Source organism: Rhinolophus ferrumequinum, chromosome 8 (assembly GCF_004115265.2).
Source record: "Rhinolophus ferrumequinum isolate MPI-CBG mRhiFer1 chromosome 8, mRhiFer1_v1.p, whole genome shotgun sequence".
In the NCBI taxonomy this organism is placed as follows: domain Eukaryota; kingdom Metazoa; phylum Chordata; class Mammalia; order Chiroptera; family Rhinolophidae; genus Rhinolophus; species Rhinolophus ferrumequinum.
Window position 1 is genome coordinate 7,872,559 of NC_046291.1, and position 15,286 is coordinate 7,887,844.

The window sequence follows — 15,286 nt, forward strand, 5'->3', positions numbered from 1 at the left end:
AAAAGAATAATTAAGAAACAATACTATGGACAACTCTATGCCTAAAAATTTGATAAAAGATGAAATGGACTAACTCTTTAAAAGACACAAACTACCAAAATACACTCAAGGAAAAATAGATCATCTGAATAGGGCTGTATCTATTAAAGGAATTGAATCAATAATAGCCTTCTCCCCAGAAAGGCCCAGGTGGTATCACCAGTGAATTCTACCACACCATTTAAACTACCATCTCTTCCAGAAAATGGCAGCAGAGGCAACAACCTCCAACTCATTCTATGAGGTCAGCATTATCTCCCCACTCTCACATCTCAGTGCCCCTCTTTTCCTTCCTGAGGCCAAAGGCTGACTGGATTTCAAGCTCCACTCAGTCATCTTTCCATGGAGGAGTGGTGGTCAGGACATGCTTTCTGCCACCAGGAGGGATAATGATGAGTGCTGAGGACCTAGCAAGCTTAAGTGATGCAGGTGGCAATGCCACTGCCTTCCTGGGGCATGGCCAGTACCAGAAATTGCCCTAGCTCAGAGTCCAGGGTTAGAAGAGTTTCCATACAATTATATATTGCTTTGATTTTTACCAACATGAATGTATTAATGTATTTATCTTGCATTTTTAAATAACAATTTGCATCCTTCTTTAATCAGATGTAATTACATCCCAGAATTTAAAAAAAAAAAAAAAAGCAATGCTCACTCCTCATCTGATTGCATTTGTCCTTGGGCCCTGTCTGTTTTCACTTCTTTCTATCAAGGTCAGAGGCACTGAGTTGACTCTCCAGCTCAAGGCCACACAGATGGGCTCTGAACAGAACTGGCTCTCAAAATACCTGGAAACTGGAAAAAGTTGAATAATAGCCAGGCATTTGACATGGATATTAGTTTTTCTAAGAAGACCTTTTGTGGACAGAGTTGTCTTTGGTCTGGAGAAAGAGGGGGTGAGAGGGAAATGAGAGGTTTCACAGGGCATGAGGGATCATTCCACCCCGTAGCAAGGCCCCAGCGGGGCGAGGGACTTTCAATAGCACCAGCCCAGCTGCATGGCAGTTGCAAAAAAAGAAAGTGACAGGAATCATAGTGGCTTTAAATTTCCCCCTGGCTTATCCACTGCAAAGTTAAAAACCCGATTTGCTCATTGTGTGTTTATATGTAATCTCATTCTATTGTATACCTGTGGAATGAGGCTGGGTAGACAGAAACAGCAAAAGTAGATGTAAACCTTATCAGAGATGAAGGACAAGAGAGGAGACCAGGACTAACCTGTAGTTTAGATTGCTGCCTTCACCTGCCATCTTCTACTGCTGGCCCCACTGGGCCATGGAGTTGGCCTAGATCACACTTGGGTTGACTTCCTCTGCTTCTCTGCCTTCCCAGAGTTCTGTCGAGAACATCTACCCATTGATAGACGAATTCTCTCGGGTACAGCACCACAGGCTAGAAAAGGAAAAGTGAAATTGCAGAACAGTGTGATGTGGATGCCATGACACACTGATTGTCCCTTGGCCCAACCTCCAAGGCGGTTCTTAGCCCCTGGGAGGAGGAGCATGGCCAGATGTGGTTAGAAGATGGCGGGCCCCTTGTTCATGCAAAAAATGGAGGACAGAAGAGTCTAATTAACTCAAAGGAATCAAAGATGTTTTCAGGCAAGTGGCGTAATTACACTGGGAGGAAGTGAACTTCATGTTTGCAAGGGGACTTCCCCTTGCTTAGGTGGCATAAAGAGAAAAAGGGAAAGCCAAGCACTTCAGATCTTCTCTCAGGGCCGTGGGCTGGCTGGGCACAGTAGTGAGCCTGGACTGGACGAGGTAGGCCCAGTGTTTGGACATATGGCCAGGGAGAGCCCAAATGCTCAGCACTGTAAACTGGGGAAGGTGGTCTTCAAATTTCTGGAAAGCAGCCAGAGTTAAGAAAGAACTCTCCCAACTTCTGCAATCAGGGGGAAGTGCCAAATTTGGGCACAGAAGTCTACATGCAATTCCAAATTTTTTTGACTATGTGGGCACTGTACAAATGCAACCAGAGTTATTAGGAGACAACTGAGCTTTAACTAGTGGCTGAAATCTCAAGGAGAGCAACAGGCTTCTCATTGGATAAGAAAAGGTTTAGGCCTGATGACCTTGGCCTTAAAGGACATGGTGGTGCTAGCTAACCAGTGAATCACATTTATGTTTGTACAGAATTTTTTCACTTACACCTCGCCCTCATTCTGTAAAGGATTTGAAGCAACTTATATAGGCACTATCAGCATCAAATTGGAAGATAAAGAAATAGGACCAAAGTATAAATAAAATAAATAAATAAAACTGGAGAACTAGAAATCCAGGCAGGACAACGGGTCAAAGACAGAGGCAGATGGGAGCCAGGGTATCTGTAACACCCAGGGCCTCAGTCACAGCAGTGAGACAAATGAGTGGGAAGCCAGAAACACAGCAGAATTTTTCCAAAGTATGTTCCACTGAATTCCACTTCTTTGGGCTCATTATAGATGTGCTAGAAAATTTGCATAAATGTGTTTGCAAATCTCAGAGGGTAAGAGATTTCTACGTCTCTGCCCACTTTTGCTCTTTCTTTTCCCCAAAGAAGTAGATACCAGTCTGGACAGATTCCAGAAGTAGATACCAGTCTGGACAGATTCCAGGACAGTGGGCAGGGCCTGTGTGCTTAGCAGGTGTTGCACATGTGTGGACTACCTGCCTCTCTCTCTACCTCTCTCTCTCTTTCTCCCACCTCTTACCCTTCCTCCCTCCCTTTCTATCTCCTGACTTTGTTGGGGCAGAGGTGCTGGTAAACTGAGCCTCTGTTAGTCACCACTGTCCTCAACTCTTGGCCTTCATGGGACACAGTGGCCCAGACAAGGCCTGACACAGACTGCCCAACCCACTCTGGTGTGGCTCTTTCTCCTCCCTGTCTGCCTTAGACAGCAGGCCATCACTGAGCTGGGCACTGACATAAATGTGCCTGTTGTTTTGCTTATAAGCACAAGGTCTTTGGTTCCTCAGCTGACTGGTGGTAAGACTGGGACTGAAGGGGTATCCATTCAAGTTGATGAGAAAGCCCTACTTTGCAATATCATGCATTAGCCCAGATAACACTGAGCTGGAATTTTAGGTTCTGTTTCCCACTATCATGTTTTTCTCAACATTCACGAGAGAATCAGTCTCTCTTGGATAAAGGATGCCTGGACCAAGACCATCTATGACCATCAGACGGTCCCTGGTTCCTAACGCAAGTGTACAGTTGTCTTCTTTTTCTTCCATGTGGTCTATCGGGTAAGAAGATTCTGGCCTGCATCCTTCCTCTGTTCTCCTACCCAGCTTTAGGTCAAGTAGGCAATACTCTCTGAAGGCAAGTTGATGCTTTTTTTTTACCTTAAAGATTTCTCTCCGTTTTGCTAAGTGCGCTAAGATCTAATACTGCATTGGCTAGTGAATTGTACAGTCCTGATCACAATCCAATGCTACTGTGTTTCCCCAAAAATAAGACCAGGTCTTATGTTAATTTTTGCTCCATTAGGACTTATTTTCAGGGAATGTCTTATTTTTTCATGCACAACAATCTACATGATATTCAAATACAGTCATATCCTCTTCTTCTGGAACATCGTCATACTTAATGCGTTCGTCTGGCTGACAGTCTTAACTGGGGCTTATTTTCGGAGTAGGTCTTATTTTCGGGGAAACACGGTATAAGCTAATTTGCTATCTTTACCCTGCTTGCCAAAGTCTCGCAAAGTCCCATCTTAGAACACTAATGGATGTTCACTACTTTTATGTCCAATTAGGTCAGATTACCAACCCCAGACTGATTACAACTCCATCTCTGGTGCCAATTTTTTAATCAGTTGGGGTTTGGGGGTATAAGTAACCAAATTGACTCTGGCTAACTCAGCCAGAAAATCAATTCCTTGGAAGTACATTTGATAGCTCACAGAATTTATGGAAAGGCTGTAGAACTGGGATAAGATAATAGGTAGTCTGGGCAGTAAGATTCGCCCGCCCAGGTCATCCCACTGGTCCCAGGTGCATGTCATGTGGATTTAGTAAACGTATTTTTCTCATTCTGATTAGAAAGGAAGATCTGAAACAATTTTTGTTCTCACATGATAGATACTGTTTTTCAGTTTTGTCTTGGGGTAACAATAACTCACCTGCCCTTTGTCACAGTACAGTTCAAAGAGATCTGGATCGTCTGGACATCCCCATACATCATCACAATGATTGATTACATTGGTGACATCACGGTGATCGGACAGGATGAACAAGAGGTGGCCAGTATGCCTGCTAAAGAGGAATAAATTACTGACCTGCAGTAACTGGAATGAATCCCAAAAGCTTTATGATGAACAAAGGAAACCACACATCCAAAAGCACATAGCGTGTGTACCCATTGATGTAAAGCTTGAATACAGGCAAAACGAACCTGCCATAATAGAAAGCAGATCCATACTTGTCTGATGTGGGGGCTGCAGAGGAGACTACCTACAAAGGGTGCAAGGGAACTTCCAGGGGTGATGGCACGGTCTCTGTCTTAATTGTGGTTCTGTTTATATTTGTTAAAACTCATCAGAATGTACACATTAGATGAATGCATGTTATATTCCATAAAATTGAGCTGAAAAAGAATGACCCATAATTTAGTGAATTCTCATTACATACTATGTCTCTTGGATGTGAAATCACAGGTGAATTTTTCCCATCATCACTGTATTCTCAAGTTTGTGCTCTCTAAAGAGAAGTATCTTTTATCCTTATTCACATCTTTTTCTAGTTTAATGATTTTTTTCAAGCTGACATTATGTTCCCGCTGCTGCTTTCTTTCCTCCCCACCCTTCCCGTCCCCGTTGTGCTGGTATATTTCTGGGCAAGTCTAAAGGGGGAGGTTCTTGCATCCAGGCTCCTAAGATGTTCATGAAGGGGCTTTCCAGGTTAAGTAAAGGGCTTCAGGTAAATGAAGAGATCTGGATCGTCTGGACATCCGCAAGTGTGACCGTTGCGTAAAACAGTCTTAATCCCTCTTAGAGTGCCCTGCGTTTTACAGAGCTGTGTGTCATGGAGTGCCGAAGCTCCCCTGCACGCTCTCTCTCCTCAGAGTCAGCATCACATTTTTTGCTGTACCTCCCTTCATTATTGTTGACCTGCTGTAGCTCCATACCTCTGTCATCCCCCACTGCAGTGACCTGCTTGCCAGGGCAGGCCTGTTACTCTGGTACATGCTTGGGCGTGATATCCTGTGCTAGTGCCTGCATAGGAACCATGGAAGGCGTCCTCCACCCTAGAATTGTGTTTCCCAACTCTTTTCTGAGGGGTTTATGGTCGGTTGTCCTTGTAGGGGAAACCCATGGGTCAAATACATTTGAGAATTATTGATTTAAATAAAGTTAAACAGACTTGTATATTTTAGAATTTCTCACAGCCCCTACATGCGAGTGTACTCATACATTAGGAACCTTTAAAAGGGCTGTATATCAGGGGACATTCCCCACCTCCCCTGGAGTGGCTGTTCTAGAATCTTCTGGCCCTGGCTCTGCCTTAGACCTGACTTCCACATTCTCCCCCCTCCCAGCTGCCTGTCTGGTTATCAGCCACTTTCCTGCCTGGAAGTCTGCCTACCTTTACCTAATATCAGTTTATATTCAGGTTCCCTATATTTCAATTTTCTTAGGTAATAAATTTATTCTAACAAATTAGAGACATTGCTGAGTCACCTCACCTCCCCTTTAATATCTAGTTTGTTTTCTTTCTTTTTTTTTAAGGAGGGTGCAGCTCACAGTGGTCCACACAGGAATCGAACCAGCAACCCTGGTGTTACTACCGTGTTTCCCAAAAAATAAGACCTAACTGCAACATAAGCCCTAGCATGATTTTTAATAAGACATCCCCTTAAAATAAGCCCTAATGCGTCTTTTGGAGCAAAACTTAATATAAGACCGGGTCTTATTTTCAGGGGATGTCTTAAAAATCATGCTAGGGCTTATTTTCCGGTTAGGTTTTATTTTCAGGGAAACACGGTAGCACCACATTCTAATCGGCCACCCCTTGTTTGTGTTTCAGTTTGATAGTTTATAGTAAATTTATTCACTTGTATAACTAGCACCATCATCACAATCCAGTTTTAGAACATTTTCATCACCGACAAAAAGTACAGAAGGAGGACAAAAAGGACAGAAGTGGGTAGGGAAGCCGACACACGGTGGCTTCTCAGTTCCCGGTGGACCCTGGAGCTGGACCCCTATGCCTCCTCCCCCCTGCACACCCCTGGGGGGCTGGTCCCTATGGGCATCAACCCTCTCCCCAGCTCAGGTCCCCAGGTACCCTAAGAATCTCACGAGTTTCCAGGGGTGGAGCAAGGCTGCAAGCACTGCGTCCAGATCCGCTCAAAATACTTTCACTTTTCTTTCCTCTGAAGCCCAGCCCTTGCTTGGTGGGGCAAAGCACAGACTTCCTGTTTTGGCCACCGGTAACTCCCTGCCGTTCTCCCAGTCTTCCAGGAGCGTCCCCTGGCTGGCCCTTGGACCTGCGAAGGGGAAGTAGCAGGGAGCAAGCTCAGCAACCAGGTGGGTCTTCAATTTGACTGCTTTGTTCATTTTTGGTGATTGAGCTTTTATGATTAATTTCCTGGCAGCAGCTGCAGGGTGAAACTCGACTTAAACTGTGAGGCCCCCTTCTTTGTAAAATGGTGTTTTCCAAAGAGGTAGAGAGGGTGTGAGGGATTTAATAGGAGACTACTGAACAGGGGGCCAGGCTTAGAGGAGATACTCACACACAGCTCAACGCTTTTTTCGCCCCAGAATTCTAGCTTGTTGTGGACAGCACGAGATTGCTCTCTATCCTCCTCACCATGCCATGTGACCCTACACTCTGCCCCAAATGGGCAATTTATTCATCATCCACTGTGCAAGTGACTAGAGGTAGTTGGGAAGCTCGTGGAAAAGAGAAAATAAGGAGAGTACATTTAATTTACTCGATAGTGTATCACAAACTTTTTGTATTTTTTTCTTTAAGCATATCATAATTATTTCCTTGAAATAAATTCCTAGTAATGGAATTTGGGACTCAAGGGAACTGATATTTTAGGGCACTTGATACTGATCACTAAGTTAGCCTCCAGAACATTGGACCCGTTGACATTTTCACCAGGAGCGTCTGTGATTATTGTTATTATTTTCTTTCATGGCCATTTTGATAGGCAAACATGTTATTAAGTTGTCTTCATTTGCGCTGTTCCGACTACTAGTGAGTTACCATGTTTTTTATTGTATTTATTGCACATTTGAAGTAATTGCCTGTTTATGTCTTTTGCTTTTTATTCTGTGTGAATGTTTGTCTTTTGCTTATTCATTTTTAAGACTCTTTTACATAATAAAAATCTGAACACTCGTCTATGAGGTATAAGAAATGAGGCTTTGGTCAGATGACCTCTGCTTTCCCACCGAATACCTTGGGCAGGTTACTTAGACTCTCTGTGCTTTATCCTTGGACATCATAACCGACGAAGAATGAGGAACATCTATCAGGGGGAATCAGTATATAAACATCCGACCACTACGCTGTGCACCTGAAACTAATTTAATTTGAATGTCAACTGGAATTGAAAATGTTTTGGAACCTACAAAAAAAAAAATGTTTTTAAATTTAAAGAGCAGAATGAGGAACATGGTGGTGTCCTGTTCTGAATACTGCTGTGTAATTAATCTTCCTAAGAGTAACCCCAGGGCCCCTTCCTCTTCTTAGCAGGTGTACATTCTGACTTTCTCTGGCTCTCTGCTCTTTGCAATATCCTCCCCCGAGCATAGCATGGGTGGTAGACTTCTTTCCCACCTGTTCTCTATCTTCCAGGGTTTCTTTAAGATTATAGACCCCCTCTATGGCATTTTTTTCTTGTTTTCCAGTATTGTTGTGAATTAGTCTTTTTTTAAACATCTGTATTTTTTCTGTCAAACATAAAGGATTCAGGAATAAGGAGAGAGAAAGACAGGGGTGCTCAATCTGCCAACGGGATTAAATCCCTGAAAATAGTCATTACTTACAGGTCAATTTTCTCTTTGACACAAAATGAAGGTGGAAAAATGGGATCCATATTTGTTTTGGTTTTGAATTTTTTGTTAATGCTTCCCTTTTCTTGACAATTTGTCAAGAATGTCATCTATAAATTTCCTGCCTATTAAATTTATTAATATTCTCATGACCTATAAATGGTGAATTTTATAAATGTTGGATGAGCATGGGAAAAGGCACATGTCTGTTCTGAAATATGAAATTGATACATAAATCTGTTAAGTCAACTTTCCTAATCATGTCTTTTATATTCTTTGTGTTTTTATTTGTTTCACCTATTTGTGTGTTGAAGATTGTAGATGGTTTATTAAAGTTTCTAAATATTATCAGGTTTCTCTCTTTCTACCTGTTTGGGGGAGGTCCCTTTTACATGAGCATTTTTTTTTTGGGCGGGGGATGGCCTGAAGCTGCAGTCCAGACAATCTCAACTCAGCTCAGTAGCCTCAGACCATAGTTCATTGACTGTGATCCACGAACCAGAAAGTCCGGATTTGTTCACCTTACCGCTTCCAAGTTGCACAATTTAGGGTGAGTTATTAAACCTCTCTATGTCTCAGTGTCTTTAACTATAAAAACGGGGGCAATCATAGTAACAATCTTGCAAGAGTTTTGTGAAGAGTAAATAAGTTACTGCATTTGAAACCCTCAGAACAAAAGCTGGCTCCCAGGAAGCACTTGATAAATACTAGCTATTTTTAATATCTGCCTGATGTTTACCAGAAGCCCCGTTGGGATTTCAGCGCCGTATTGTCAGTCACTTTCAGCCTCCATTGTTGCTGGGCATTGTCATTGCTTCCTATCCCCGTGAGTGTTTGAGGCAGACGTTGCTTTGCAGACTACTCAGGGATGCCTTGGGGACCAGAATGCCTGGCGTTAGGTGCCCATTGAATACAGAAAGCGGCTTCCCAAGCTCCTCAAAGTCTTTGCTTCTCTTCTCTTCTGATGCCCCGTCCACAGGATGTTCACTGCGACACGGGCCTTGGAAGAGGCTCTTCTCCAGCACTTCATGTACCAGAAGCTGGAGATCTCCTATGCCATATACAAGCCATTTCCCTTCTTCGAAGGCCTCCGCGACAAATCCTTCATCACTGAGAGTATGTACAGGGTGAGTCATGTTAACCACTTTCCCACGGCAGCCCAGCCCTCACCTAGAATGCTGGATTTTTGAGGTCTCAAACTACAAACCCCCAAGGGCTTCTAGATTTTGGAAGGTCCAGCCCCAAATGTTTATTATCAGGGAAACAGGGTGTCATAGGGTGACCTCAAACCGGGCGATTTAAAACAACAACGAAATGTATTCTGTCACTGTTCTGGAGGCCAGCAGTCCAAAATTAAGGTGTTGGCAGGATAGATTTCTTATAGAGATTCTGAGGGAGAATTTGTTCCTTGACTTTCTCCTATCTTCCAGTGGTACCAGCAATCTTTGGTATCCTTGTCTTATAGAAACATCCTTTCAATCACTGTTGCCATCTCTAGGTCGCCTTATGCTTTTTGTGTCTTCTCCCTTTCTCTCTTTTCTAAGGACACTTATTATAATTTAAGGCCCACCCTAATCCAGGACAATCTCATTTCAACATTCTTAACTTAATTATATCACCAAAGACCTTTTTTTCCAAATAAGATCACATTCACGGGATTCAAGTAGACATATCTTTCGTGGGAAGGGGACACGCTTTAACCCACTAATGGCACCATTCTAATTCCTAAGAGCTTGTCACCCAGAGTTCATTCAGACGTGAAGCAAGACGGGCAATGGGAGATATGACTATGTGGACAAAAATGGCACTCTTTTCATATAATCTGGGGTTTTAAAGCATTTCCTGAGCCAAGGGAAGTGTTTAGCAGCGGCAGAAACATCTTCCCATAGTCCTGGCTTGGTTGGCTCTAAGTCTTCTCCAATCATAGCCCAGATGTTACTCCTCAAAGAGGCCTCCTTCAGAGTACAGCATTGGGAGTGGAGACAGTGGAATTGGGATGGCTCGGTGCGATGTCAGAGAGATAGTGGATGGGGGGAAGGGGGTCCACAGTGTGAGGGATAGAAATGATACACGTCTAAGTATTACTTTGTCTTGTGCACCTGAAACTCATAAAAAAAAAAAAAAGAGGCCTCCTTGACCTACTCATCTAATTCAGACCCCCTCATTAGTCTCCCTCATAGAAATCTATGCCTTCCCTTAATAAAACTTACCTCAATGATAATTGGGCATTTACTTAATTTTTGCTTATTATTTAATGCCCATCTTCTCTCCCTGACAGTGTCCGCCCCCAGTAAGGGTAACACCGTGTTGATCTTCTTCATTGCTTTGTACCCAAGGACTAGCTTCGTAGGTGTTCAATAAGCATTTGCAATCAATTCTTTCCTGCCGTGTTTCTCCTTTTAGCCATCCTCTCATCAAGGAGAGCTCTCTGGGTGATTTCCCTATGGCTGGAACCCATTCAGGCCACCTGAAGTCCAAGACAGAGAGAACAGAGGCTAACAAGCAATCAATAGAATTGCCACTAGTGACCAACCACTAGGTCTTTTGCTGAAGTGTCCTGCCCAGAGCCTTGGAGAATTAATTACACCATAGCAGCCTTTGACTCCACTTTCCTTCTTTAAAATTTCTCTCTTCCCGCAAATGTACCTAAAATAAGGTTCACAAAACAGACTTATTTTAAAGAAGGCTAAATTATTTATTCCTATGGCTAACTATCAAAATATATGGGAAGTTCCAAAAGTAAACAGGTGGATCTGTGACTTCTCTACATTACAGAATTTGACTATACATGTTGTGTTAAATTTCTTCTTAAAAGAGCAAAGTAGCTTTCTTATGACTTAGAAAATCACAGATGTCTAGTAAACCTCCACTCCATTTTATAATCATGTGTAATAATCCTTCACTCCCTTTCTTAAGGAATCTCTGGAAGCCTGTAGCAACCTGGTCCCTGTATCCAGAGTAGTGTACAACATTCTCACCAAACTGGAGAAGACGTTTAATCTGTCATTTCTGGAGCTGTTGTTCAGCCAAATTAACTTACGTGAATACCCCAACCTGATGAAGATTTTCAAGAGCTTCAGAAGTGGTATGAGGCTTCCCGAATACCTTTTGGGCTACAGACGCATGAGAGCAGTTGCTTGCTGAAAGTGGGGATTGGTTTTCAGCCCTGTGGAATATGTACTTTAATTGCCCACTTTCTCTTTGGGAAGGTATGGGCCATGCACTCTCACAGACATGGCAGGAAGAGTCGCCTCTGGCCCGGGGTGTCTTAAGATGACTTTCTAGAGGACACAAATGTTTCTGTCTGACTTGTTCTATGAATTTGGGGAAAATTGTACAATTTAGCATACTGGACAGTCTTAGGGAATGCATAATGTGACAGAAATGCAAAGTTACAGAGGCCCTTTCTGATAGAAGGGCAAGGATAGCCAGGGAGGCCAGAGAGGAAGAGAAGTGGGTAGGGATGGATAATAAGTATCTTATCTATCTATCTATTTATTTATTTATCTATTTATTTATTTATTTTAGTGCTTGGTATGCACCAGATATTATCTCAGGCACTTTATATGATTATCTCATGTCACATTTAAAACAATCTTGTGAAATCATTATTATCCCCATGAGACACATAAGGAAATTAAAGATCAGAATAACCTTCGCAAAGTTACTTGTCTGTTGAGAGCAGAGCCAGCAGTCCTGCTTGGACCCCCTAATACCAGGGCCTGAAATTGTAATCACTATTTGAAACAAGGGTAGTTAGAAGGCAGAGTAGGAAGCGAGAGAACAGGCAGCTGACAAGGAAAGGAGGGGAATTGTGGACACAGATGGAAAGAGAGGGTATGAGAAAGAAGTGGAGCATGAAGCACCCTGAAAAGGAGCAAGAACTGAATAAATAAAGGAGTAGGAAGAAGAGCAATGATAGAGCTGGGAAGAAAGAAGTAAGAGAAGCAGATGGTAAAACCATTTTAGGTGTAAGGAAAAACACTTTGGCCAAAACATACAGTTCACTTACCTGAGAACGACGGGAAAGACCAACATCACACTGAATTATGACATGTTATTAGTGGAGTCACCACTGTTGACAGCTCTTCATCTCCTCTCTGACACTTTACCATCAAGAGGCTCCTCCCCAAAGGGAGAGATTATTCCTTGAGCTAAAAGGAAAGCAAAAGAGCAAAGCCATCCTCTAGGCAGACATAGCCACACGTAGGCCTGTGTTCCTGGCAGCATCGGGGCAGAGCTGGGAGAAATTGTGTTCCCAAAGGCCGTGCTAAGCAAGCCTGACAGCCAGAGGGAACACACACTATGTGTCGCCTGACCTGGCTGAGCTCAAGCATCTTTTCTGATCTGCGACTCTGTGGGTTTGGGATGGGGGACCCTCTCCAGAATCCAACCTTACTTCCCTTTTTCTGTTCACCGGTTGAGACAACTTTACTTCTGAAATAAATGATGAAGAAGAATCATAAGACAAACCCAACATTGGCTATGCAGGGGAACAGCACGGGAAAAGCCAAGGGCCTGGAAGATGGGGATGGGAAGGAAGCTTGGTGTGGCCAGATCATAGGCTGCGAGTGAAGAGGCACAGAAGCTGAGTCTGCAGAAACCAAAATATAAAGGTCCTACTATGCTATGCAAAGAAATTTATATTTCATCTTATTGTCACAGAGAGGTGTGACATGTTTATGTATTAAAACAGGGACATCTGTTACAATGATAGCATTGTACATAATTGTCTAAATTCTGAAACCAAAATTAAAGGAAACCAAAGAAAATTAAATCCCTGAATACAAAGTGAAATTCAACTTTATGTGTGAAACTACTTTGGTATTAGCTCAGACGTTTAGATACAGTTATTATAGCATGAAATGCCCAAATCAACTTCATAAATTAGAAAGAGGCCACAAGTGGACGACGACGATGATGATGCATTGGCTCCATGCACCGTGCCCCGACCTGTCGGAAGTCAGGTGGAAAGAAATCCCTTCCCAAAATAGTTCTGAGTTTCTAGGGTGCTCACGTGTGCTTCTTCCCCAATCCCAGTTGTCAGTTCCTACGGAGGATGGAATAGAAACACGCCGATCCTCCTTGAAGTCCCAGCCAACCCAGCGGAAAGAAGCTCCTGCCAGACCCTGCTGCCACTGCTCCCACCCCAGCGCCCCCCAGTGAGGCACCCGACCCCTGCACGCAGAGTCAGTGAGCTCAGGGTGCTGGCTGAGCCGTCCAGGCCTGCTGCCAAGGCTTTTTCCAGCTTCATCCAGGAAGGAAGGACCATTCCAGGTGAGAAAGAGATCTTGTCCAACACTTGTGCATCCCCAGCCTAGGATGCCTGTGGCTGTGTCTAGAAGCCCAGGGTCCCATCTTTGTGTTGATCTGCCCCTTCCATGCACGCACCTCTCATACACAGCCTTTTCCAAGAAGGATTACGGATACTGCCAGGGGTCTGGGTAAAGCTGGAGCCCAGAACACCTGCTTCCACCCTGGAACAGCCCCACCCTCTGCCCTTGGACCACGGTGCTCCTTCTGCCCTGGTCATTTTTACCATTCACTCTCCTCCCCCTCCCCCCAGCACTCTATCCCTGTAACCTGTAATGGTTTTTCTTCTTCGCTTCAATGACCAACTTAACATCCCACATAAATGATGAAGAAGACTCACAACAGATGCCCAGCACTCCCCTTACCACGGTGCCAGGTAATGTCCTTGGGGCTGGCTCAGGTTAGCTCAAGGTGGCTGTGAAGGGAGAACACACACCTGCCAACCAGGGGGCTTGTGGCAGGAACCCTGAGAACTGGGTATGACAAAGAAAAAGGAATGGGGACCAATGCACCACCGACTGGGCACAGGACTGTTTGTCAGGGACACCACCACAGCCAGTGTGATGCCCCATCCAGCCAACACTCAGAACACACTGTTCTGACTGACAAGTAACTTTTGCCACACAGACCTGCCACCTTCACTCAATTGCTTGCCTTCTGATTACGGGACCTTTCAGTTTTAACCATATTCGTTTTCATACGGCTTGAATTGTAAGAGCAATGTTATTGAAATGATTAGAAAAGATGATAAAATGTTTAACGGTCTGCTGGACTTGATTTAGTTTCTAAGACTGTGTCACTTCTCTACTGAAAACCATCATTATAAAGGCATTAGGGTCTCTGAAATATAACTGTATATTATTGAGTGCTGCCAAAATTGTATCATGAATTCTGAGCTCTTCAGTTCCTAGAATAAAGGGTTCTATTTGGTTCAAATAATGTTTCCTCCACACCTCTAATATATACCGTCTAAGTAAGATTAACAAAATCACAAAGGCAATATCAATGTAAGAGTCCATCTTCTACATTTTGAAAAGAAAAACGTAAGTCCCATCATTAAATTAGTAAGTAGCCAATTGAAATGAAATGATGGTTCACTCTTCCACTCTGTCCCACCCTCAGTGTTCTGTTGGCCCCGTCATTTTTACCATCTAGAATAGATTGTTCTTGTTCCTCCTACTCTGGGCCCTGCTTGCTGGTCCTGGGACCTGAAATTCTTTTTCTTCCTCCGCTCAGTGTCCAGTGACAACCTGACCTCCCAAACCAAAGGTAAAGAAGATGTTCAACATGTGCACCGTGCTTCCTCAGCCCATGGCTCAGGTAATCTTGATCTGGATGACTTAACCCCACCTTAGTTTTCATGTCTACAAAGAGGAGAAGCCATTTGAATCTTCTAGGAGCAGGGCTCTCCTCACTGATCTCGACCACCATCATGGCCGAGCTTCTGGCTGCTCACCCAGCCCTTGGGAGCTTGGACAGGTGGGAGACCCGAGCTCCTGGATGAAGACAGAGTTCCTAGGGAGGGTGGGTAGACTGGGAGGGGGTACCAGTGACGAGAGACAGAAGCCCCACTGCTACCCACTGGACCTGGACTCAAACACCACTAAGGGGTCTGCAAAGGGAGAAAATTCACCTGCCAGAGGGATTGTGGTGGGGACCCAGGACGAAGCACAAAGGACAGCCAGGGCAGGACTGCTTGACTCCGCCACTCTCTGAGGCCACTTCAATACGGTAAAGCTCAAAACGGCTCCATCAAAATGCAAAGCAAGCAAAATCACCATGTAACCCTAACACTGAGTTAGTGCCCTGGGACACGCATGGACGGTCCTCCTTCCCAGCCCCCATCCTAACTGCGGGGACTTCCACTTTCAACCTTCAAAATTTCTATGTTTGCATTGTTTTTAATTGATATTACTAAAAATTTTTTGAAGTGCAACAAATTGT

The 15,286-nt window shown here is 43.9% G+C and overlaps 2 protein-coding genes across 6 annotated transcripts in view; one reads left to right on the forward strand and one right to left on the reverse strand.

Annotated features, from left to right (window-relative positions):
• The window catches only part of LOC117025761 (nuclear body protein SP140-like), a 90,886-nt gene extending 84,522 nt beyond the window's left edge, over window positions 1-6,364 (reverse strand). For 4 of the 5 annotated variants that reach the window (XM_033111925.1, XM_033111927.1, XM_033111926.1 and 1 more), the window contains exons 1-3: window positions 6,309-6,360; window positions 4,145-4,608; window positions 1,258-1,431 (exon numbers count right to left, since the gene is read on the reverse strand). In XM_033111925.1, coding sequence (XP_032967816.1) covers window positions 1,258-1,289 — 32 coding nt within the window. In that variant the 5' untranslated portion in view covers window positions 1,290-1,431; window positions 4,145-4,608; window positions 6,309-6,360. Of the gene's footprint in view, window positions 1-1,257; window positions 1,432-4,144; window positions 4,609-6,308 lie in introns of all 5 variants that reach the window. The other variant, XM_033111924.1, reaches the window with a different exon arrangement.
• A 45-nt stretch (window positions 6,365-6,409) lies between these two features.
• Window positions 6,410-15,286, forward strand: part of SP110 (SP110 nuclear body protein) — a 37,698-nt gene continuing 28,821 nt past the window's right edge. The window contains exons 1-6 of the mRNA XM_033111928.1: window positions 6,410-6,550; window positions 9,009-9,156; window positions 10,946-11,114; window positions 13,070-13,306; window positions 13,674-13,718; window positions 14,579-14,662. Coding sequence (XP_032967819.1) covers window positions 9,010-9,156; window positions 10,946-11,114; window positions 13,070-13,306; window positions 13,674-13,718; window positions 14,579-14,662 — 682 coding nt within the window. The 5' untranslated portion in view covers window positions 6,410-6,550; window position 9,009. The remainder of the gene's footprint in view (window positions 6,551-9,008; window positions 9,157-10,945; window positions 11,115-13,069; window positions 13,307-13,673; window positions 13,719-14,578; window positions 14,663-15,286) is intronic.